We start from the raw sequence: 25,033 nt of genomic DNA, 5'->3' as shown, positions 1-25,033 counted from the left end.
CGCCGTGCTCGTCGCCGTGCTCGTCGCCGTGCTCGTCGCCGTGCTGGCCGCCGTGCTCGTCGCGGTGCTGGCCGCCGTGCGGGTGGCGCTAGCCGCCGTCGGCCCCGGGGAAGACCTGCTCGCCGATGACGCTCTCCCACGGGCCGCCGCGGTGCTCGTCCTGGTCGCCGGCCGCCCGGAACTTGCTGCCGAAGCGCACGTGCCTGTTCATGAGCAGCGCGTTCCACAGCTCGGCGTCCTCGCCGTTGGCGGCCACGTCGGGCCGCTCCTGGCCCGCGAGCGCCGCCGCGCCCTCGGCCGCCACGCTCACCTCGCCCGCCGCCACCCGGCTGCCGTAGTGGTAGGGGAAGTCCTCGAAGTGCCACTCGGGCGCCCTGGACGTGTCGTACTCGTACTCCACGCAGCGGCCGTCGCCGCCCGCCCTGCGGCCGGTCCTGGACGGAGGGCAGGGCGTTAACGGAGGGTACTTATCTCATTTTAGCAGCGGGGTGCTGTTCAGACAGTCCCCAAGACCGTCTCTACCGGAAGGAAACATGCCGCCCTTTTCAGTCTCTACTTTTTTCGAGAAATAAATGGAAAAATCCAAAATATTTGCAGAAAATTTCACTTCGCAGGAAGCATTCGAATTGAAAAAATTCTTGAACAATTTCCCAAAAATACTTGACCGCGGAAAATTAAAATCCCTGAACTCGATTCGAATACCGTGAGAAAAGTACCCCTTGCTTACTTGTCTCGTCGGCGACAGCCCAGCACCGGGTAGTCGTACGTGAAGCACACGGGCTCCAGGAAGTCGAAGTACAGGCGGCCCACCTCGCGCGCGATCACCGACCCGTCCTCGCGCAGGCACTGCAGGAACTTGTGGTCGCAGGCGCACAGCGCGGACGACGAGTGGTGGTCGTTGAACAGACCGTGCTTGGTCTCGTGCCGCGCGATGAAGTCCGGGCAGTGGTCGTGGTCCCGGCAGCAGCGGTCCGGCCCGGCGAACACGCCCAGCTCGTCGAAGGACGCGGCGTTGGAGCCCTGGCCGCACCACAGCGTCCCTGTGTTGTGGACAAGCAGACGAACGTCATTTTCGACGGGTGGGGTGTTTTTATTACGGCGCCACATTTGAACTCAGCGTTGCCAACGGAAGTGTTTGGGAGGCCATGATAATTGTATCCCCGTAGATAATTTTTTTTCGGGTGGGGTAACTTTATCATAGCGTCTAAAAAGCTTCCGCTCCGATCCCTGAACTCGAATGGAGGTCCGTGAAAAAAGTACCCTACACCTGAAAATTTCGTATTTAGTGCGCGGTCCCTAAACCAACCCGCCGCGACCGACCGCGGACCGTCCTGTCGAACGCCATCAGAAGAGGGAGCTTACCTGGGAAGATGGCCCGCGAGGCCTCCTCCGACCCGGACCGGCTCATGTTGGAGTACATGTCGAAGGACTTGTCCAGGACGGCGCTCCAGCCGTTGCCGGCGGTCGCCCCCGCCGTCGTCGCGCCCGCCGTCGGGCTGTCCGTGACCCTGGCCGACAGGTTGAGCAGCGACAGCGCCAGCGCCTTGGCCGCGAGGAAGGTCGACGCCAGCGGCATCGTCAGGCTGAGCCCAGTCCGCCGACTACTAACAGCTCAGCTCGACGGCGTCCCGCCCGTTCGCACCTGCAGCGAGCAGTGCTGCGCCAGTGCAGCGTCGGGAGAACGGCCGAAACGATGACGAGGACAACAGTGGAAATGGGCCAATGTGCCATGTGCCTCGGCGAGGAGGGAGGGGACACGACGAACTGGCGGAGTGTACCATTGAACCATTACAATTTATTTATTTAATTTTTTTACAATCACCTGCTCACAAAATACGCATCATTGTACTTTCATTCCAGTCTTCGCAAAATTTTTACAAACTGTGAAAAATTGTGCGCCAAACAAAATAAGGCCGTACCTTCTTTACTTAATTCTAGTAAATCTGGCAAAAATTATACACGATCAAAGCAAATGCCAATCTTTGATATGATCACAATCATTTACACAACCAGCGCCGAGATTTTTACATAGCAAAAACCAAGGGCCCTAATTTAAACTGTCTTATCATAGAGCACAGTGCTTTAGATCTGGGCAACTATGGAGTGAATTCTTCCTTTAATCTCAATTTGTGGATTGCATTGCATTTTATTGCAAACAAAGATCTTATGATTGACTAAAATCTTGAAAACAGTCAAAAAATCACGAAAACGGAAGCAGTCAAAACTGTCTTTGAAAATATGTTTTTGACAGATTTAGGTTTGTAGTAACCACCTGAACAGAATTCAAACTAAAACTTTTCAGCTGCTGGTCACCAGATCAATATTCCATTTATGGTAATACTTTTCTGTACTAATATACAGACACAAGAAAAAAATAATTACATCAGCATGATTCAGTCACATACTCAGTATTTAATTCCAGTCTGTATCAAGAAAGCCTCCGGTCACACTACACATATTTTATGGAATCAAGAATCTAGATTCAAATCTAAGAGAGCTGCCTTTGGCTACCTTCCTTATTTGCGATCACAACAAAAGTTTTGATTTGAATTAAGTTTCACAAGTATAAAAAATCACATTGTGTGAAAATACACAAATACTTTAGGAGGAATAATCCTAATCCTACATTCAGTAATGAAATGCAAATTTGGAATAATATAATACGAAGGAACCAGTGTATTATCATATTTATCTTTCACACACCAAGCGCACATTTGTAAAGAAATTTATTGACAATGCATAGCTGTAGCTGTAGAGGGTGGCCCGCAACCCACTCTACTTCAGCTGGGCACAGGCAAGGGGGAAGTGGGGAGTAGCCCCACCACACCTCTTGCCCTCGCTCAGCTGAAATAGAATATGTTGCATACTTACAGAAACAGTGGCCCAAACGGGCCACCCTGTATAACATTTCACAAGATACTACATTTTACTCAAATGGGTGTCCTGTACTGCAATAAATTATGGAAAGCTATATTTTTAGACAGTCCCCAAAACTGTTTAAATATAATGCAGAGCTGGAAATATATGTCCAACAGTTCACCAAAGCAACTGCAACTCATTTGCTCATTTTCAATAAGCTGAGAATGAGAACAGAATAGAAGTGTACAGTGTGTATTCAGACTTGAAACGCAGATTTGAAAATAAAGTAAAGATGAGAACAGAAAAATCACTGGGAGACATACAAGACTTAGATGTATAGGCATAATTATCTACTATAAAAAAGGAGGAAAGGATGATGTTTTCATATCACACTGAAACGAGAATCAAATCAAACTAATTTCTTCCATTCATAAAAAGATACAAAATTATCTTCAAATACACTACTGGTAAAATAGAAGCCTGTCTATCACTGTACCCTAGGCCAACTGTTTAAATTCTTATACTGGTTCTAGCACTGGTAGGATAATTTAAAGACACAATTTCAAGTAGAAATTCAGAAATACTTCATGAGAAATAGATTTAAAATTAATTTGGTGGTTCATCAACCACTGTAATAGCTCATTAGACCCGAGTACTGAGGTATAGGTCAAACAGAGTAAAAATCTCCACAATGATAGAAATAATCACCTCAAAATCAACTTAGAGATTAGACAATATTTTCAGAAATAAGCATATTTACAGAACTCTTTAAAATTTCATTTGGCACTTGCCTCACACAGCTAATACTTCCCAGACGCACACAGGAAAATCATTCAAATAATTAATCAGACTTGTCAATCTTTACCAAGACATTAAAATCTCAAACCTATGAAAATTTGATACAAGAGGCAGCAAACTTGGATAAAATGTTTTCAAAATACACCTCAAGATAGACTTCCAAAGTGCACCTTGAGGCCCTTTAAAATATCAATCGCACTAAATTGCTATCAACCGCCAATAATGTTTTTCATTTATGGCCCATAAATAAATTACAAATGACACAATCAGAATAAATACATTGTCTTAGAACAGACGATCACTTCATCAGCTGTATTAGATGGAAAATTACTTTCACATCAAGAGGCAATGTTATACTAACTTTGAAAACACGCACAGCCCCTTACGTTGATATGCACACAAGCAGTGTTTGTCTTGTTATAGTATATACCACCACTCCTTACTAATAGATTACCTCACATTGATTCAGAGTAAAATTAATTGCATTTTCTATCATATTTTTCCTACTACAGTTCTCTCCATGTTTAAAATAAGGATAACTGAGAGGATTCTGAAATAAATCTCCCCCCAGTCCTATACGAGCTTCAGATAATCTGTAACCTCACCAAGGTGTACAGAAATTGAATTCAACACATCAAGCATTGAAGCAAAGTCTAATTCCTTGCCTATTTACCACATCTGTGGTTGACTTGTTGCTGGATCTTACTTTCACAGCAAATATCAAAATTTAATTCAGGCTAAAAATCTATGACTGAATTGCTTTGAATATTTGTCCCCAAGGATCAATATTTAATAATAATGAATGAGTGAATGAATGATACTTATGTAAGCTAACTATCTTCATTGCCATCTTCCACCTCTTTATCAATAAATTCAACATGAGTAAAAGGAAAGTGGCCCTTTTTTCCATTTAATTCTCCCTCCCATTGACCATTAATGTTCATTTTAGTAACCTTAATAGTGTCTCCAACTTCCAACTTCAAGGCTGTTCGGTCATATGCATTTGGAACTCGTGCCTGCTTCACACGGGCAAAGGCAGGAAGTTTTCGCTGAAACAAAATACCAAATAGGTTTTAAATTTAAACAGAATGAATCTTGTCTTTAAGATCACCTCAAAATTCATATACATGAATGTCATAACACTCAATAACCGAAGAATAAGTGTCAGTAATCCACTCTTATCAAAAGTTGAGAGGAAGACTATGTCAAAGTAAATTTCTCACCTGAATGTTGGTTCTTTTTATTGTGGTTTCTTGCTGAACAGGGATAGGATTGCCTCCCCCAGATCCTGGTCTCTGACCATCACCCAACTGATTTTCTTCATACTAAGAAAGAAAGAAAGAAAGAAAGAAAGAATGAACAAAAAAGAAATAAATAAGATTATCTAAGAAAAAAATATTTTCAATAAGCCTAAACACATTAATGTACCGGTATGTATTTTGAATTTTGTGCACTAGTATAGGTAAAGAGGAAAGAAAATATGTTTATCTTCCGAGTTATCTACCTTTTGAACATATGGCACTGGGATGGACCCTATCTGGCCCACACTATTTCTTGCTGTCCACCACTGATCTTCATCCTTTTGAACTATTGTCAAGACTTCTCCTTTACTAAATGGAAGATCATCTGGATCCTATGAATAGGAAAACAAAAATTACTGGAATTGTAAAGTTAATTGAAAACTCATTATGAGACTAGTATACTTACACTGCCTTCAAAGTCATATTTTGCCATGACTTTTTCAATTCGCCGAGGAGCTGGTCTTATTAAAGGTGTGGTGTCCAGGTAATGGAGTTTGTAGAATGATAACAGACTGGGAAGATCTGGAAATGTTTGGTCTCCGATGCGGTACCTTGTTTGATCTCCTTGTTGCAATTTGTTAATAATGTAATGGCTGACCTTACTGTCTTCCCTGAAACATAAAACATGTTTGTGAGACTTAGTTAACTGTGTTCGACCTCAGTCTGACTACATTCAGACAACCTACCGTACACACAAAACAAAGTCTCCATGGATAGAATTACTATCTCTAACAAGAAAAACTCCTCCCTCTCTTTCTCCCATCAAGAGGTCCGTGGCATCTTGACGTGACATCTGGCCAAAATACCAACTGCAATCCAAACAAAACGAAGAAAGATTAAGTATTTTATGTGATGATTAATTGTGCTGTTGCAGAACATTAACATACCTATCTCTGTCATACGGCTCAAACGTAGCAGCCATTGTAAATCAAATTTGTTACACTATTTTCCAGGATGAGTCTGTCTTGAGGTGCAGTAAAATAAATGATGTAACAGGCACCATTAATAACAGCATGAAAACATGCTTCTATTTTTTTAAGAGACCATTTTTCTTCATAAGTCCCAGGAAATGCTTCGAAAAACAGAACTTTGTCACAATACCATTATAAGGTACACATAACCAAACCACCTGCAATGAAAGGGAGGATTGCCTTCATTTAGTGATGAAAGAAACTAACGTTTGCTTCACAATGCATTAATTAGAAGTGTTTATTCGGATGCAAGACTAAAGGTGTTTATTTTCAGAAAATCTTTCTCAAATGGCCAAATGTTTACACGTACACTTCACTAATGAGAGCCTCAATAGAGTGTCAATGACGGGGTGCCTCTTCAGTCAGACGAAGTACGTAAGAGAGAGACGTGCAGAGGGACGTTGAGTTTTACAACAACGATACACTTTACATGCAATGACAACGGTGCAGCTGCATTGAAAACACCATGATTCTGAGTTATTTTGAGGTGAAAATACAAAGTTTACTTCTGAAAGTGATCAGATCACTGCTTTCCCCACCCCACTTCGCACCCGCAGCTTCCTGTGTTGTGTGATTCCAGAATGCAGCTTATTTTCACCGGAATGAGAAATCGAGCAGAAGGTTCATAGTTTGGAGCGGCTTACAACATTTCTGACATTTGTGTAAGAGAAATGACAGCACTTGAGAATCAATTTATAAAGTCATAAAGTACCAATATAAGTATATTTAATCGATTCCTCTCTATTGTTAAGGAATAGTTTCCGATTTCTCTCGTAACTGTGTGTCGTGCGATTTTTCGTTCAATAGGGTAAGTCACATAGGAAAAATTCGGCTACCGGCCTTCTTCAACTGGTGTACCGTTTAATATTTTTTAAATCCACTTTCACCATTCTTTTTATTTATAGAATCTCGTATTTTTGCGTCGATTGGCCTTTTTTTCTAAAATCGCTAATATCTTAGAAGTTGTTAGTGAAACTTCTGCTGCTTCTGCTTTACTTCAGTTTCCTGACTTGGATGGAATCTTTAAAAAAATATTCCAATTATTCCTTAGTTCTGCAAGTAAACAGTACCGCTAGAAGTCTTTGATGCTGGCATTTCAATCAATGTTATGTTCGCAAGTTGCGTTCGCACCGATAACTACGTATTTTCCATTTCACTTCGGTCGTTTGCAGGTTTCCAGCAGTGGCAGTGGGGTAATCGTCTAACATGGCGTCAAGTAGGAAGAGCTTGTCCGATTTTTTCGGACTTTCTTGGTCTACTTGGTCAGAATATACAGAGGATTTCTCCCATTCAGGTTGGTTTGAACACCAAATCTTTGGTGGTTCGAATTCAATCTTTCGGAGGTGCACAGTTTACAGTGGAAATGCCCTCGAAAGTCACGTTTGCTCATGTGCCATTTGGTGACAAGCTCAATGAACCGCAATAATCATTGTTACCAACACATTTCCTTCCATTTTAATATCAAATGTCACAGTTAAATTAATATCTAACCATGTCACTTAAAGTCTTGTCCAGAGCATTCCCATCAATTGGGCTCGTTAAGATGTTTCTGCTTCTCCTGAAATGCAGTTTCACTCCAGTCATGAAAATGTAAACATTTTAACCCCTAATGTTTGTAAATGCTATATCTTCTTATTTTACCATATCTTTATTATTTTAAATGCTTCCACTCTAAACAATTACCCTTCTTTTGGCTTGAACCATTACATGAATACCCGTCATTCTGTTTAAGCCTGTTGAGTAATTCCCACAGACTAGTCAACTTAGGTTCTCTTCTTGTTCCTCCCCACCCTACATAATGTTTTGAAAACCGTGCTATGTACTTACCTCAACTTAATGTACATTTCTAGATGGAGATGGAGAAGAGAAAAATGAAGGACGTAGGAAAAGCTCTGACGCCATGCGGCTCTACTCTTCAGGTAAACACACACACCAAAGAAAAATAAACGGAAGAATTACAAAAATGTAACTTTGACAACCACACTGTGTATGTAGTTTTGTTCAGTAAACATTATGTTCACAATATATCTTACATCATGGATTCACATTACCAGTCGTGTGCTTGGTTTCCTCTCTTTGACCATGATGTTTGATATTTTATGTGTCTTGATTTGCTGCATATGTTTGTGAAATTTACTGATTCGACTCAAACTTAGCAATCAAGATGGAACTTAAAATTACTTAGTACATGTCAGAATTGGTTTTGGAATCACCCAGTGAAGTTGTAGGTTGTTTAAGGTACTTTAGTACAAATTCTCTTAGTTCTAGATCTAAGTCATCTATTTTTTATTTACAGACATGCAGAAATTTGGCTTATTCCCAGAAACAGATTGTTTTTGCACTGTGGTATGCAGTGAATGCAGTGCTTTGGTTAAACCACAGGGTCTACTTAATCACATGCGTAAGCTAATGCTGTTTTGCCTCTTGCCGATGTCATATGTTACTCTATTACTTATTCATCCCAACTGTCAAAAACATTTAAATGTTCACAGGATTACGACACAAAGAATTGGTACCAGAAAGGATCTCACCTGAGAAGTTAAACAAGCTGTCTGAAAGCCCATCAATCAAGGGCATTGGAGACAAAACTTCAGCCAAGCATGTCCTTAATGAAAAGCTAATGACCAAACTCATATTGAATGAAAAGCATTCAAATAAGACATCTAATGAAAAGTTGCCAAATTCCCCAAGTGAAAAGCTTAGTAGTAAATACTCAAGTAGTGAAAAGACATCACAAAAAAGCGGTGAAAAGTTCCTTGGAAAGTCTATGGGCGATAAGCCCCCACGAACTATAAATGAAAAAGTGAAAGTGCCACCTGAGAAAAGTGCTGCTGGTGCATCATTACTTCTTGATAAACCTGTAGTTAAAAATGAATCTGATAAGTTTTCAAAAGTTGTGCCTGATAGTTATTCAAAACAGGCAGATACTATATCTTCTAAAAAACTTGGTGATAAGCAGCCCTCTAAACCTATTTCTAATGAAAAGGTGTATGCTTCTCCTGAAAACAAGGCCTTTGCTACTGATCGTCACTTGTCAAGATCAGGTGAAAAAATCAGTGTTAAATCTGTTCTTAGTGAAAAACTATTATCTAAAGTCGCTGCTAGTGAAAAAGCTGCTGCCTTGCAAGACAAAATCAAAAGCGTTGAGCTAGCTATATCTGACATTAATTCTAAAAAGGGTGACAGTATACTGAAACCTGATATGAGAGTGGCAGCTAAACCTGTAATGAAAAGTCTGCTCAAACGTAGCAATGATGTAACTCCAAGTGTAGTTCCAGGAGCAAGTCTGCTTAGGCCTCTCATTCATCAAGAAAGAGACCCTGTGCCTGCTGCTCCTATTATAGGCAGTACCACACTCTCTCCTCCAGTTTTAACTCCAGAGAATTTAACACCGGAACGCCATCAGTCTGCTACAGATATGCCTGTGTTATCTCGCAAAAGGAAATTTAGAGAAAGAAAAGCTGCTCCCACACAGTATGATCCTGATCGTCATTGTGGAGTATGGTGTGATTATTTTAATAAATTTTGTGTGAGATCTCTTACGTGCAAAGTACATTCTGTGGCTTTAAGAAGGGCTGTGGTTGGAAGGAGCAAACCATTTGACCAACTTTTAAGTGAACACAAGCGAGCTAAGGAAGATCAACGCCAATCTAGGGAAGATCAGGTAATTTCCTGCCGTATCAGTTGTTTCCGAAAATCTTTCAATTTGAATACATGTCTACCCTTAATCTATTTTCAGGATGATTTTTCGATGAGCCCCCAAATTTCAGAACGTCTTCACAGCCCCAGTGATCCTAGCAATAGTTCCTTTGTGAGTAGTCCTTACGCCAGTCCAGCATCAAGTCAAGCCACGAGCCCTCTGGAGAATGTCTTCCATAACACCCAAGATGAAGTAGTCGCTCTGTGCACTCCCTCAACTTCAACAAGTCCACCAATTCCTCTCCCCTCTTATCAGTATCCACCATATCCCCCTCCTGATTCTGCTTTTTCTGCTGCTCCTGAAAGTATGGTTACACTATCTCCTCATTTGAGCTCACCTCTGCTGAATGTAGCTCTACCAAGCCTTAGTCCAAGTCATACCCCTCGCCCGCCAGACAATACAGATGAAGACTGCTCCAAAGCCCCCCGAAATAATGCCCGTGCAGTGAATCGCTTACAACTCAATAAAGGAAAACAGTTCAATGTTAAACATTCAGCGTTTCCACCCAAACCTTTACGGGTAAGATATCAAATATTTTCCTCAATTCTGAATGTTTTTACAAATACTTTACCTCTGTATCTATGTCTTCATTTCAGACCTGCCTATTTCAAGGTCGCAAGAGCTCTGGCATGTTTTTTGTCCAGCGCGAGTTAGAGTCAATGCGAGCTGGGTTTCGGTTGTCATTGGTTAAAGGTGCAAAGTCTGCACCAATGAGTCATGTCTCCAGTGTTTCCCAGTCACACTCAGACTCAACTTCATCACACTCATCAATGTCTACCTTAAATGACCCATCTCTTCAGAGCTCTGGAATCAACACATCATCTTCAGCATCAAACCTGAAGTCTGTTTTTACAAATTTGTGTTCACCTAAGAGTGTTCTTAATAGAGAAAGCCAACAAAGACTTCAAAGAAATCAGAAGTCTGGGAACAGTGCCACAGAGATTGCTCCCCAGGCAATGACTGCCGATGGGTCATTGGCAATTGGGAGTGAAAAAAGTAATTTTTATTTCCGTCTTGTATTATATTTGTTACACTATTTTGAATCTTTTAGTAAGAATATGTGTATGTTGGCTTGCTATTCTAACATTTTTGCTTTGTCGTTTTTCACCCAGTACCACAGGGAATGAGGATATCCGTTCCTACTACAATGCCGCAGCAAATAACTTATTTAACTACTTCTACACCTGTCACTTTTCAACAAGTTCCTTTAATAAATTCCCAGGTAACTTTTTTACTGAGATGAATGATTGTGTTTGATTACGTACACATGTTTTGCTCATAGAATTTCTGCATTCTCAGGTATTGAGCCAACTACAGCTGCAAAAGGGTGGAGGTGGAACCTTAAAACTTTTGAGTACTGGTGGGGGTGGACGCACATTATTCGTTCATCAATACCAAGATGGATCAGGAGCGGAATCCTGACACAGGCCGACTCCTGCTTGTGTACCGACTCATTTGCCGCATTCTTCCTCCATATCTGGACGGAGGCGCAGACAGCGGAAGTATCAAGGCATCACATTTGTTCACTGATCTTAAATCCGTTTGGGGTCATATAACCCAGCTTTTTATGATTTGGGATTTACAGTGATTTTCTTTGCATTTTTAAATTATTTTTTTCATTTGTACATGATTGTGAAGAGCCACTAATTCGTGTTCTATTGGGTTACTTGGGCTGCTTTCTTGTATTTTTGTACTGGTTTCTCTTTTGAGCTCATTGGTTTACGATATGACCAATCCATGGTCTGATTTGCTTTTAAAGTAGTAAATCAGGTTTAAAATATTTCTGCGGAAAGAAGAAATTAAATTTGGTGAAGGGAATTATTTTTGATTGATGAATATCAGCTGACTTTACTGTTTGCTGTTACTAAATCTTTTCCCAAATATCTAGAGAAAAAATTAAATGTAGTAATTTAACACATTGTTAGGTAATGCCTTGGTGTCTTTACTGTGTCTGTGCTTGTGTTCTAAATGTTACAATTTAAGTGTTTTGCTGCTATGAAATTATTTGTTAATCTATTTATTCAGTATAGCTCTAAATCACAAGAGGTGTGTAAATGTGTTAAGTCTCTGTCATCTTCTTTTAAAAAGTGGATTGATTTACATACCGTGTACCTGCAAGATTTCCTTAGATCATTAAGGATCCCTATTTATGTCCACACCAGTATTCTTAAATATTTCTGTTCTGTTTCTTTTTGTTGTCTCTGATTTTCATAGAAATCCTTTATTCACTGCCTACTCTTTGCTGTTCTGCAGATTGTTACGAATTGAATCTACCTAGTGTTGTAAGTTACACAAAGGAACAGTGTCACTCAAATGTTTCACATCATTGTCTTTGAAATTCATTCATCATTCTAAATTATTTGTTTGGAACAGGAAGTGTTGTGTCTGATCTATGCCTTCAAGGTCTAGGTAAATTGTTACTAATCATCTGTATCCTTACTTAATTTTTCCCAACCACCTGTTTTCCTTCTGGTGGTGTCTCAGCACTTTTGTGACAATTTGCTCATTCTGTTCAATGTTGTTAACCCCATAGTATATCAGTAATTTTGATATGGTTGTGAGCCTCTCTTTGTCATTAATGTATGTGTAAATTATTAGGTTGTTGCTGAACCCCATTATATACTTGTGTAAGCTGGAGAAGTTTTTTGTTCAGTATGTGATAAGTCACTCTTCTAGTAGCTGTGATTAATATTTTTGTATTTCTCATATTGAGAATCAAAATTCTAACTCCTCAAAGCAGCTAGTCAGAGGTAAGAACTGAGGTGGGCCTTAGGGTATCTTTCCTTTCCTTCAGAACTTTCGCATCTTTATTTTACCTCTCTCAGGGTAAGGGTCAAGTTTTAAGTTTTCACCATGTTGCAATCATGGTTGAATCATCTGATTAAAGCCTGCTTTAATGTTTTTTCTTTTTCTTTTTTTGTGAAATTTAGAACTGGCTTGTATGTATGTCTCCATTGCTTGACTATTTTGGCTCAGTGAATGGAAAGAATTCTTCTACAAGTACTGTATAGGTATAGAATTGCAAGCAAATTTGAAAGTTTTAAGTTTTGAAGATTCAGTGCTTTACTCTCTTCACTGTTGCTGTATCTGTGATCCTCAATCAATGGATTGTATTGATAGAGAACTATGAGAATAGAAGAAAAGGAACATTAACTTATTTAAATGTTAGTCACAAGATGTTACATGTATTCAGGTTGACTGGTAGCATATGTTAGTCTTCATTCAATTGTTACTGTAACATAGGGTAAAATCTTGCTGTGCAAGTTTTCAATTTTTGATCACTACCTCATGTAACTGTGAGAGTAGTTCTCAATACTACTCTTGATTAAACATTTCTCAAGCATTAATCATTTGCTGTCACCAAACAATAATGACTGTTTGGGACCAAATCATAATGGGTAAAATTGTGGCAGGAAGCTATGTTAATAATTGTTGTTGGAATTCTTCTACAAATATTTTTTAATGTTCAAAGAAAATAAAATAATTTGGGTAAAATTTCAGGTTTAAAATTGTTTAACACATGCTTTCAAAACACAAACATCCCCATTCCTACTTTCCCTTTCCTCTTCGTCTTTTGGGGGAAGGCGTTGGAACCCTTGGTCGTAAAATTTTTTTTGAACTCTCAGATGAATTTACAGATTCAGAATTCACAGATGTGTCAGCTTGTAGAAACCTTTTTCTCAGATGTTCAGTTGCCCTTCTCCAGTTTAAATACATCATAAGCATTGGATCATCACTCCTGACATTCTTCCACTCATTCTTCATGCAGAATATTCTGTATGAATCGTTGCCATAGTCCCCAATACCATAAAGTTCATTTGGAAGTGTCCAATCTTTGGTGAGGTATTCATCTGAAAAGAAAAATTTATAGTGATAATTTCACAAAGCTAGATCTCCTAAATTAAATAATATGAGATTATAAATGGTTGCTCACGTGAAAATCTGAGGATTACTGCAGCACGAGTTCGCCCAAACCCTAGCGAATCAATTATATTTAAAATCTCCTCAACTTTTGCCTGGCAAGCAAGTTGAGGGGTAGGCCATCGCTTTAAGAATTCCATGGCCAATGGAATAGCAAGTCTACCTAGATAAAAAAGGGAAAAAAAAAAAAATCATACCTGCACATCAGGCAAGAGTAAATTTGGTGTTAGGGCAAGACAATACACAGGTAACTTACCACTTGTGGCATTCAAGAAAATTGTAGCTATTAACATTTGCCATGGATCATGAAACAGATCCTCTTGTATAAGATTATAGGGAGATCTAGGTGGCGCAACACAGTTTTTCCGTTCTCTCCTCAACCCAGCAAGGCTTTTTGACTGCACTAAGCCATTAAAACTGGATGTAAAGTAAGGACTTTTTCGAGGAGGTTTGGATCTAATCCTGACTCTTTCTTCAACAGGCTTTTCTTCCACTGCTTTATCTCCAACAGATTCTTCCTCTTCTACATCAGTAGCAACTTCTGGAACCAATGGAACTTTTTTGCGAGGTCTTCCCACTTTTTTCTTAGGAGGGGTGGCAAGACTTCCAGGCTTATCTTCTGTTTTTTCTTCGGTTACATAGGGGGATTTATCTCGGACTTGAGATTTGGCAGAGGGAGATAGGGGTTCCATTTTTGGAAAAGATATTTTAGTTGTATTTTTCTTAGAATCAACCATAAGGTTTTTGAAACTTTCCTTGGACTGTTTGGTCTCCTTCTTTGCTGCAGGACTTAGTACATCCTCATCCTCAGTTTTGATGGTTTGGTCTTGATTATTTTCCTTTCTCATAGGAGCTTTTTTAGGTAGGTGTGCAAGGACTTCTTGGTTAGAAGGTAGTATGACAGTGTTCTCATCTATCAATTGTTTCAAAAACAATCAAAATTAGTGCACAAAAACTGACAATACTACAAGTTAAGATGTACATGACAATAGGTGCAAAGCCACATTATAATTTAAATTGTTGTTAGATAACATAAACATACCATGATACTTCAAGATTCCTTTCTCTAGTAGAACCCTCATTTTATTTTTGTCAAAAAATTGCAATGGATCATAGTCTAGTCCTTTGGCAGTAAAATAAGCGACAAGCTCTTGACGTGACCTTATCTTTTTATGATACGGGCATGGTGGTCTGATAATTAACAAAATGAATAAAGAGTCTATTTACATTGTCTGAGAGAGAAACTGAAACATAAACAAGAATTCTGTATACTTACGTAATATAGTAGATGTCAAAGTGTTTATTGTTTGCAGGAGCAGAGCGTTTTTTGGCATAGAAGCTCCAACCCTCAGGCAGAAAAAATGAATCATCAATTTCCTAGGATAGTAGGGTTAAAAGAGAACATATTCAAATAAGTCAAGGGTATAAACAATAAGACTTACCAACTAATTTATAACTTTTTATAATTTATCTTTGATATTTACCATTCCTTTGGGTGTTCTGATATTGGGTGTTCTGAAATAGGGTTTCTTTGGGTTGGATTGTTTGGTCTCTCTTTCCTCTCTTGGAGTTAGATTGGTAATGCTCTTCTTATTCATTTTAGAAACATTATCTTCCAAGATTGTGTCCCTATCATCTTTCTCTGGGCTTGAATCAACCTCGTTGTACTGGACACACTGCAATTGACAGAAACAGATTACTTTATTGTACTATCAATTTGATAACAAAGAAAGCACTAATGATGCTGACCTTAGAGGGTGCCCTCAGACTTTTCCTTTTATCAACATCCTCATTCTCTTCACCAAAATTTTCAACCTAGAAAGAAGAATAATAAAATTGCAATTGGTAAACCAACAGTATTCCATTTTACTAATGGAGACGTAGACAGATATAAATACAATTTAAAATAAACCACCCCGGTTATGGAGCTCTGCTCTTTGGGGTTATAATTACGATAAATGAAAAATGTGTCCAATTACCTTTTTAAACGATCTGCCTCGTTTCTTCTGAAAGGGCAGTTTGGATTTCTGTTTGTCACTATTTAAAATTGACCCCTTTTCAGGCTAAATGAGAAAAGTTACTGTTATCATCTGAAGTACATAAATAAATACACAACACTGAAAAAAAAAAGATTTTTTAGATAACACACCCCAATAGAAGCTGGTCTTGGTTTCTTTTCAGGGGAGGGGCCATCTCTCAGACACGTTTGAATGACACTTGAATTATCTTCCTCAAAAACTGGCTGAAAAATTCAAATGAAAATTAATAAGTATTGCTAGAGTAAATTCTATTACATGTGAATACTTCCTTATAAAAATCTCTTTAGATATCATATGAAACATGATTCAACAAACATTAAGATGCATATACTTCTTTTCTGTACTGAACAACTCCAAGTCTACATGAACTCAATGAAGACTTTATCCCAGTTAATAGGAAATCATCTTCTAAAAACTTGTTCTATTTTCCATAAACTTTTTGTGTTTTTATTTATATATTCTATTTGCAATTCATGCTCTGTCAACCTCTATGTGACATCTCTTACCATCTCCACCACAGGGTCTTACCCCTTGAACCGTTTTATTGTAATAAATAAAATAAAATACTAACCAAAGATCTCCCTCTCTTTTTAGGAGGTGTCTGCCTTGTCTCCGTTATGCTGGCAACGTTTTCCTTGGTTACTGCGTGGTCCAGCACCTACATAGTATGAAAGTTACATTTGTTAGGAAATACAGTCTTTGCATTAACTACAAAAACATATTAGAATGACAACCTTCATTAAAAGTTCTCCTTGCTTCTTGCCTGGTGACAGTTCACTGTTCTCAATTATGTTAAAATTTTCCTCAGCTTCAGTGTGCTCCATCTCCTAAACAAAAACAATCAGTGAAGGAGTCATTTACTGTTCCATAGTAAAAGGATGAGATTGTATCAATCAAAATTATATTAGAGATTGAAGATTCTGTTGGTACCTCTCCCTGAAGCTGTTGAGTGATTGGTGAAGCATCTCTCTCGTTCATACTCATAATAGGCATCTCACTAGTCAACTCGGAGTCATTTTCAGTATCTTGTTCACACAGCACTGTAGGTACCTCCTAAAAAAAAATAGAAATAAAATTTTGACTCAAGTCGTGATCGTGTTCAGAATAGAAAACTTAAATAAAAAAAGAGATGAGGAAGGAATTCAAAACACTTACTTTGTTCTGCAACTCATCGACGTGTAGGGAAGTGGTCTTGCCATCGCTTGTTTTATCGAGGTTGCCATGCAATGTTCCGCCATCCTTGAGAATAAAAAGCATTCATGGAAGAATCATCTTAACACTATAGAGAGTTAATAATCAACCAATCACACAACACTTCCTTACCAGTCCCAGGAGATTTTCTTTGCTGTTCCCATCCACTGAAGACTTGGGTGCAGAGCTTTCCTTGTCTTCTAAAGAAGAGTTTAAAATAGAACTAATAGTGGCTTGCAATTTAATCTGTTCATCATCATCTTGGGGATCTTCAGAGGGAAATTGATCTTCCAGGCCCTCCATAATTCTTAAGATACACAAGAAGGTTTTGCAGGTTAGGCCAGAATCCAGTGGCGTTTACAGGCATCCAAACCCAAGTTATTTAGACAAAAAAGCGAACAGAAATCAATTGTAATAACAAACGTGAATGGGGAAACAAAAAGTTTTCAAGGGAAACTGCTGACACATACACAACTAAAAAGAAATCACGAAGATAAAGACCGGCTACCTGTTCGGCGCGCGCTTGCTTGTTGTTGTGGGTCTCAGGCAGGCAGTCAAGCCTCAGGATACTTTTTTGGCAGGGTACACTGCAGTGTTGCCAAACAAACTCAGAGAAGGAGAGGGAGAGCCAAAGCAGAAGGAGACATAAGAACCTAAACACAAGACTAGCATAAAATGGAATAAAGATAAAATAAAGAAATAGGAGGAATCACAAAGAAATAGATTTTCAAAAGGTAGAAGTTAAGATTTTAATGAATTTCTTAACGACAGGAGAATTAAAAACACCAACAAGACAAGCCTTTGAGTAATAGTTTATTGTACACTTACAACACAGGAGTTCACATTACACTTAATATTGAAAATTTATTATTGATGTCAAGGTTTTGCTCTGGCTCTTCGTCGGGGCCACCCACTTCATGATCTGATGTAGCGCTGTCACACCGTTTGTTATTTCGCTTGCTCTTTCTCTTTCCTTTTCTTAACAAAACTGGTATATTTGGTAAGAGAAACAGAAATTTATCCAATAAAGCCTTATAAATAAGATAAACTGAGGGGGAGTTAATCATTTGTGCTTTAATAAAACCGTTAACATCACTCCTTTTATTCAGGTTTGCAAAGGCTTGATAAGCCACTGTGCCTGAATAGGTTTCTGCTAATTGGCATTGAGGAACTGGATATCCCAAGATTGAATTGAGTGTCATCACTTGCAATAAACACGTTTGCAGCTGTGCAAATAAATGCACAATGAGAGGGGAAAAAAGACGAGGACTACCTTTTAACTTCCCATCCATTTTGTGAAATTGTAAGAGAAACTCTACAAGATTCAAACAATCACTTTCAGTCACCTTTGATATCATTTCTTTGTAATTATCACCTGTCTTATCTCCCAATTCATTACAAGAATCTAATTCAAGTTGAGCGTCACACTCAACAGGAGCTGTGAGCATTGAATTGCATTCTGTTCGTCCACTCTTTTGTGCATTCAATTTTAGAGCTTTATTCTGACTTCGAACACGGCCTATTTTCTTGTCTACAACACCTAAAGCTATCATTCCAATTATTATTGCATGTAAATGACAATTGGTGACATTTGGATATGTTGTAGACCGAGCCCAAAAAACTAGTGCCATAGCAAAGAGCCTCCACTTTTCCTCAAAGGACTTTATGGTAGCAATTTCCTCCTCAACATGAATTCCAAGGGTGTTGTACAATACTTGTTCTCTAACAGAAAGAGATATATCAAGAAGACATGACAAAGGTGGAAAGCATGGCAGACATGGGAGGGTTGAAAGTGGTTGGAGAAAAACTTTCTGATGTTTTAAGCCCAGGCTTCTTGAAAAACAAACAAATTTACGCTCTCTTTGAGGTGTTTCATGGTCTAGTTCCTTACTAAATAGGAGTCCACAAATTACATTTAATATGGGAAAACTTATAGTATGGGAGTCTGACACAGAGAAATCTTCTACTTGGGGTTGACAGAAATAAATATGCAGGTGATAAATGTCAGACACATATGAAGGAAGTTCACCTCTTCGAAACTTTTCTTTTAGCCAATTTGGAAAAGTTGAGCTGCTGCCTAGGTTGGGTTCATGACATTCAATTTCTTCTTCACCTTCTGAAGCAATAATTTCATCTGAGCTTTCATCACTGTCATCTTCTGCACTATCAGATTCTCCGGAAGAATCATCAGTATGAGAAGAGTCATCATTATTGAAAATATTTGCTGAACTATCTATGATATTGCTATCCATCTCTGGAACTTCCACAGAGAAGTAACTTAATAGCTCGCTTTGACTTCCACCATAACCGGATACTGAAAGCTCAATTTGTTTCTTCACATGAAAGCGATCCTTCTTTCTCAGGTGGCTCAATATCTGCAAAACGAGAGAAACAATTCAAAATAACAGTAGAATGCTTCTATTGCCAATACTTCACTGCAAAAAAAGAAATGTACCTTTGTCACAGCCGATTCAAATGTTTCTTTCCTCAACCATTCAAATATTGCTGCTATTCTCCTCTGTTGTTTGGATTTTGTTTTACTCTTTGACAACTTGACGTGGTTATAAAATTTCTTGAATTGTGACAGTGAAACATAATCATTTCCCAATAAAGTTGCCATTAATGGAAGAAGAGATTTATCAAGTCCACCAAAATTTGCGAGGAAATGGTCAACACTGTAAACTTCACAACCAAGGTAATATTTTACAGTACCATTGCACCTTGCCTTGGACAGTGTCAGATTTAGAGTTGAAAATGGAATATATTTAACATCAAAGACATAAAAGTCAGAATCATAACTCAAGACCGGACAATTCAAGGTTCTTGCAATTGCAGCAATTTCAAAATCTGCCTCAAAGTCAGCTTGTACAAACTGGACTCCCAAACTTCGCAGTGTTTGCTTGAAAACTTCCATCATGAACAAGGGAAAAACTGTTGCTGCTGACTGATTAACTGGATTGCAAGATTTAGCATTGTGCAACTTATTTTTCATCCGCTGCGATACTGTTTTCAATTTTCGTGCCTCATAACCACCATCAATGACTACTAAAGGAGTAACATTACACTTATTTAAGAGTGAAAAAAAGTCCTGAATAGTCTGAGCATATTTGTCATAGTCTCCTCCAAAAGCACTGTTACAATCAGAAACATTAATGTACAGCTGACAAGCAAGACTGCAGCCATCCACAACTAAAATGCAATCTTGAAGTCGATGAACCAGATGGAACCGATGAGCATTTTGGGAGATATAACTGGTCAATCCCCTAATCCCCATTTCTGGGGGAAAAAAAGGCAAACATGTAATCCACCTGCTAGACTGAAAGTACACTGAGATAATAACAAACCTTCAAGTTAATTATTCAAAGTACCTGAGAAATGTCACTTAAAGAAAAAACAAATTTAAAGAGAAGGAAATTGAAATTACACGTTCAAATGCATTTCAGCATAGGTGTTTAACTCAAAACTCAATTCTTTGTTGATTGATTGAGTTCCAGCAGACATGTATCCCAGCATGAAGAAAATGGAAATCATAACCTAGAAAAAATGATTACAGACTGGCCAACATGTGTTTTTTTCCATTTCACAAAACTTACGCAAATTACTAGCAAAAAATTAGTTTTTTTCAAAATTTTACAAAATAAATCTTAGTATTAAAGAATTTATAATCATCTGAATCATATTTCATATTGTATAACTGATAAAACGGAATCCAATTGAATTTAATGTGTTGGACAAGTGTGAAACTTACAACCTGACGTTCTGGTGGACACCCACCACAAAGCAGGCCGTGGAGTTTTAGATCGAATCTTGGGAACAAGAACACACAATATTTGATACTTTTTTACGAGATGGGTGAAATTTCTCAACGGCCGTGTATTCAGAAGCAGTTTATAGTAAGTTACCAATTGCGAATTAGATTTCTTGAGTAGAGGTTTGTTTTTATGTGGGTTCGACGGAGTGAACGGTAAAGTGCTATTGTGCCCCTAGCCTAACTAATGACGACCAAAGCAATCAGCTGTGACTCATTTTAGGAAGGTCAGGCTGATGTGTTCATGTTTATGTGTTGAATGAAGTTTCTACTTCTCCATAACTTTCATATTATGTATGCATTGATGTTGTCAATTTGCTGTCTTAAGTGGCTATTCGCTTCACACCTAGTTGGTTAATTTGATTTCAGTGTCCAACTCCTTTCCTAGGCAATGTACTTTAAGCCTTGTTACTTTTCGCTTAAAACTTCTTGCCAATTTTCTTGGTTTGGGTCAATTCATGTCAGGTGGTTCCCTAACTGTGTCATAACACTCACAGTTTGCATCTGAAAGTTTGTTTTTCTTCTTTAGCTTGTAGAAAAGTTGTTTGTCACTTTATTTATTTGAAAATTTCTACTAATTTTAAAGACACTTTTTTCCCTAGCTATTTAATCAAAAGTAACAATAACAATTGGATAAATTGCCTTACTTTACACAAAGTTGTAACTAATCATTGTTTTGTTTTTTTGTTTTCCTTACAGAATAGTAGAAAGGCGAAACCCTACTCTTAGGAATCTTGCTTTGATTCCCTAGGACGAGTGATTTCTCTAGTCTTTCTCTTTCACTCATACTCTCTCTTAATTTCTGTGTTAACTTCTTTTACTTTCTTGCTCTAAATCAATTTAACTTTGCATATCAAATTGTATATGCTACATAAAAAAAAATCTATCTACCCGAACTTTTTCTCTTGTCTGAATATTTTCCAATCCAATCCAAAAGAAAATGGATTCAACTGACTCAGACCATTCAATATCTCAGAGCATTTCAATCCCTCAGTGGATGAGGTCAAGAAACCATGAAGGGTGAGGTTTTATTTTATTTCAATTCTGATACATTAATACCATAGTTACTCAATTATAAGCCACATCTTTTTGCCGATTGTCTCTGATATAAAACAAGGGTGTGGCTTGTAATCAAGAAACTTTTTTACGAGAGTCTTTTGGTACCCTTCCCTCGATTTCCCCCCTAAATTTGCAGTGTGGCTTATATTGGAGCCAATACAGTATTACAGTATTGATTTTGTAGACATGTGATAAAAATGAGCTGTACAACTGAGGGAAGGGATGGAAGGGGTTGACCAAGGAACAGACCCTTCAACCGCTGTTCTCTGAAAGCATCAAGTTTGTTTTTATTTATTTTTTCTTCAGATTTGATACTGAGATAAGCACTCTCTCACCACCAAATCAGGATGACTCATTTTTCTACATACCATATTCCAAATTAACAAAGACTACTGCAACTTCTGCTGGTCCTTCAGTTAGTGCAGCAGCTGACCAAGTGTCTCTTGGCAACATCTCAGATGCTGGGGGCTCTGCATCTAATCCACTTATTAGCAAGCACACTCAACCCTGCCTAAAATTTTTAGGAGAGGGAAAAAGTATGGGTAAGTGTTATTTGCAGCAAGATGTTAAAGTTTTGTTTTGCCCTAAATCTAAATATGCATCTTAAACACTTGCAGATGTAACTGGTTTCAACAAGAATGAAATCAAAAATGGGCCTAAGCCGATTAAATCTTTTGGGACAGATGATGGATTTAAAAGTGAGGCTGCTCAATGTGGACACTCGGTGGTCCAGGTGAGTACAACCTTAAATTTCTGTGACTTGTCTTTAATTCCTTGTGTTGTTCTAAATTGTGTCCTAATCAATGTCTATCTATGTGATTTTAGGTAGCCCAGCAAATGATAGCTGACCGCTTCATTGGACGTCCTACCAAACTATCCACCGAAAAAAGTGACCGGGATCAATTTGGTGAATCTGAGATCCCGTACTTGAAACAACGTGTTCGACGAGGAAGTAAATCATTGCCTGCAAGTCCATTATCAACACCAGATTCAACTCCTCAAATCCATAGAAAAAATAGGTTAGTAATATTTTTTATACCCCTGTCATGTATTGATTGTATTTATTTTTATTCTTTTTTCTAATATAACATTTTACTTTCCCTCAGGTATTTTACAGGGGCATTTGTTGAGTCCTCTGAAGAGTCTTCCAAATTTACCGGTGGTTGGTTAGTGGCTGGTTTGTTGGGAGTACATCGAGAAACCCTAAGTGAGAGCCAATCAGATCTGGCTGACACCAACAATAATGCCAGCCTTCAAAGCAAGCAGGTAAATCAAAACTTCAAATTCTTACATTTTAACTTATTGCATGATGTCATTTTAGTTGATATGATTACCTATTAGGTCAACTCTCCTGATGGTCTTCGTCGCAACAATTCTTCTTCCATGATTTTGCAGTCCTTGGAAAAATCTGAAAATGATAAAGAGAAGCATGTCTCACCTCTCCATGAGTCAAGATCTGCTGCATCTTTGATTAAAGTGGGTAAAGCAGGAACTGACACTACTGTGAAAAAACCTCGACCGAAGCCATCTGAACTACGAGAAATGAACTTTTGGTCACCAACGTCTATGTGAAATGAGTTTTTTCATGCATTCTATAGAAACCTCTATATTTTAACAAGTGTTATAGCTCCAAATGACAGAAAGTATTTTAGATAAGTACCTATATTATTTTTGTGAATGCTCACATAATTTTAAAACATGGTGTAGATGAGATTTGGATGAATGTTCTCCATACTTGTTTGAGCTAGCTCTTCTCCCCCCGCTATGAAATGCTTACCATCAAGCTGCACTTACAAATTACACACCTTCTAAGGTTGTTTTTGTTTTTGCCCTTTTTCTGATTTGGTGTTCCTAAGTACTTACTGAAAGCAGTCACAGTTATGTTTTACTTTCTTTAAACCAAAACACCATTGTTTCATATTATTTCTCCGAGTGGCTGATACTTTATATTGCCTTTTCAAAATTAATTATGGTAGCTTATGCATTCTATAATAATGTGTTAGATTGTTAGATGGAGCTGTTATTCTTTGCTTGCATTTGTGTATTTTTCTGCCCCTTTAAAGCATTTTCTGTTGCTATATTTTCCCCTTGCTCAGAGGAAACCTTTAGGTGTGGGTTCTTTTATGTTAGCACTTTTGTAATCTCTTTAAAAGTAATTATGATTGTGTCCCTTGCCAGGTATGTCTTAAATTCCTTTTTTTACCTTTGGTAAACTATTCGGTTTTACTGAGACCAGTATGGTGTATTTAATACACCTGTCATTTTAAATGACTAATATCCGGTCGAAATATTTTGGCCTGAACTTGTTGCTGTGTGCTTTATAATTTTACATTGAGCTCCATGTTACCAATCATCATATATGTGGACGGAGGCTTTGGTGTTGTGCCACATACTTATATTAGGGTTACTCACCCGCTCATCGTTGGCGGCTAGTTTGTAAGAAACGACGTTTTTATCTGTCTTGTGACTTCAAAAGTTGGCAGATTAAAATAGTGACACTCTTGATTACCTCGATATTTAATTATTTTTTTAAACCCAATCCAGCCTCTAGCGGCTGCCTTTAAGAACCTCATTCGGTTTCGGGTACCGTCATGTGACAAAGCGAGGAGAAGAGAGGAAACGAAAGAAAATCTCAACCAAGAATCGATCTTGAAAGCAGATGATACAAATTTAAGAATATGGCTATGTTCTTATTTTTTCTCATAAGCTGCAACATGTTTGGTGGCCAAGTGGCGTAGAGGAGGACATATACGGGGAGAGCAGGACGGCTGGCGGCGGCGGCCCAGTATTGTTGGGCTTGGCGTGACACTCAGCCAGCGAGCCAGCCGGACACTATTCCTCCAGCGCACAAACATGTGATTTCTGGTTTTTCTCTTAGTTCTCTTTCCTGCTTATCGAGAGTTAAAGCAAGCTGACACCTTAAAGTAACTCATGTATTCTTTATATTGAGTGAAAGTATTTAAGGTATCATCTGCTAAAAAAGAGTGAAACGAAAGAGAAGTACAAAGCTGTTTAGGCTGGGAGAGGAGGGGAGCCTGCAACCTGCCGCCCTGATACTCGAGAGGGAAGGACCAGGCTTCTTCGCGACATGACGGACCGCCCTCCCTCCCTCCGCCTCCCAATTCCATTTCCGGTCGAGCTCGGTCCTTCCTGGTCCCAGAGAGAAAGACAAACGATGGCCAGCGTTGAAACTAAATGGCAGGGCAGACCCTGGCTGGCTCCTGGCTAGACTGCGTATTTCTATGGGTCTTGGTCCTAGCCTCCTCTCCCTCGGTCCACCCCTTCGCCATTCTCAGAAGGACCGACGCGACGTCGGCGACCACGACTTCCACTGCTGCAGTTTACCCCCTCCTTTCCAGACCGCACCCCATCTGTGGGCTCCCCCC

General features: G+C 38.9%; 6 protein-coding genes across 7 annotated transcripts; 2 read left to right on the top strand and 4 right to left on the bottom strand.

Moving 5' to 3' along the window:
• Window positions 1-6: 6 nt before the first annotated feature.
• On the bottom strand, window positions 7-1,729 carry LOC113209362 (uncharacterized). The gene is made up of 3 exons (XM_026426816.2): window positions 1,363-1,729; window positions 728-1,040; window positions 7-434 (listed from the first exon to the last, which is right to left on the bottom strand). Exons 1-3 carry the CDS (start codon window positions 1,574-1,576, stop codon window positions 89-91), a joined length of 873 nt encoding a protein of 290 aa, XP_026282601.1. The 5' UTR covers window positions 1,577-1,729; the 3' UTR covers window positions 7-88.
• A 46-nt stretch (window positions 1,730-1,775) lies between these two features.
• On the bottom strand, window positions 1,776-6,504 carry LOC113209363 (adapter molecule Crk). The gene is made up of 7 exons (XM_026426817.2): window positions 6,240-6,504; window positions 5,846-6,087; window positions 5,645-5,767; window positions 5,365-5,569; window positions 5,162-5,290; window positions 4,881-4,982; window positions 1,776-4,706 (listed from the first exon to the last, which is right to left on the bottom strand). The coding sequence occupies exons 2-7, from the start codon at window positions 5,878-5,880 to the stop codon at window positions 4,488-4,490; spliced, it is 813 nt and encodes a 270-aa protein (XP_026282602.1). The 5' UTR covers window positions 5,881-6,087; window positions 6,240-6,504; the 3' UTR covers window positions 1,776-4,487.
• A 370-nt stretch (window positions 6,505-6,874) lies between these two features.
• On the top strand, window positions 6,875-13,124 carry LOC113209356 (ataxin-7). The gene is made up of 9 exons (XM_026426810.2): window positions 6,875-6,988; window positions 7,102-7,223; window positions 7,780-7,848; window positions 8,226-8,330; window positions 8,422-9,593; window positions 9,669-10,148; window positions 10,226-10,625; window positions 10,742-10,851; window positions 10,929-13,124. Exons 2-9 carry the CDS (start codon window positions 7,136-7,138, stop codon window positions 11,049-11,051), a joined length of 2,547 nt encoding a protein of 848 aa, XP_026282595.1. The 5' UTR covers window positions 6,875-6,988; window positions 7,102-7,135; the 3' UTR covers window positions 11,052-13,124.
• LOC113209359 (uncharacterized) lies at window positions 13,071-17,475 on the bottom strand. Its single transcript, XM_026426812.2, has 15 exons — window positions 17,251-17,475; window positions 16,913-17,087; window positions 16,745-16,828; window positions 16,520-16,642; window positions 16,324-16,416; window positions 16,161-16,247; window positions 15,700-15,792; window positions 15,530-15,613; window positions 15,300-15,365; window positions 15,035-15,226; window positions 14,827-14,927; window positions 14,593-14,741; window positions 13,807-14,463; window positions 13,564-13,713; window positions 13,071-13,480 (listed from the first exon to the last, which is right to left on the bottom strand). The coding sequence occupies exons 2-15, from the start codon at window positions 17,081-17,083 to the stop codon at window positions 13,179-13,181; spliced, it is 2,352 nt and encodes a 783-aa protein (XP_026282597.1). The 5' UTR covers window positions 17,084-17,087; window positions 17,251-17,475; the 3' UTR covers window positions 13,071-13,178.
• Window positions 17,476-17,576: 101 nt separating this feature from the next.
• Window positions 17,577-20,446, bottom strand: LOC113209357 (protein asteroid). Its single transcript, XM_026426811.2, has 3 exons — window positions 20,149-20,446; window positions 19,236-20,056; window positions 17,577-19,155 (listed from the first exon to the last, which is right to left on the bottom strand). Exons 2-3 carry the CDS (start codon window positions 20,052-20,054, stop codon window positions 17,620-17,622), a joined length of 2,355 nt encoding a protein of 784 aa, XP_026282596.1. The 5' UTR covers window positions 20,055-20,056; window positions 20,149-20,446; the 3' UTR covers window positions 17,577-17,619.
• An 81-nt stretch (window positions 20,447-20,527) lies between these two features.
• Window positions 20,528-24,155, top strand: LOC113209364 (uncharacterized). 2 transcript variants are annotated; one of them, XM_026426819.2, is made up of 7 exons: window positions 20,528-20,673; window positions 21,288-21,608; window positions 21,954-22,189; window positions 22,265-22,380; window positions 22,473-22,666; window positions 22,754-22,913; window positions 23,043-24,155. In XM_026426819.2, exons 2-7 carry the CDS (start codon window positions 21,529-21,531, stop codon window positions 23,217-23,219), a joined length of 963 nt encoding a protein of 320 aa, XP_026282604.1. In that variant the 5' UTR covers window positions 20,528-20,673; window positions 21,288-21,528; the 3' UTR covers window positions 23,220-24,155. The 2 variants fall into 2 exon arrangements, with proteins under 2 accessions (XP_026282604.1, XP_026282603.1); XM_026426818.2 differs by having other exon boundaries at window positions 20,529-20,673; window positions 22,989-24,155.
• The last annotated feature ends 878 nt before the right edge of the window (window positions 24,156-25,033 follow it).

This window comes from Frankliniella occidentalis, unplaced genomic scaffold (genome assembly GCF_000697945.3).
Source record: "Frankliniella occidentalis isolate FOCC.00 unplaced genomic scaffold, Focc_3.1 Scaffold89, whole genome shotgun sequence".
Classification (NCBI taxonomy): Eukaryota; Metazoa; Arthropoda; class Insecta; order Thysanoptera; family Thripidae; genus Frankliniella; species Frankliniella occidentalis.
The sequence above is the reverse complement of the archived record's forward strand: the minus strand, read 5'-3'. Positions and strand labels throughout refer to the sequence as shown.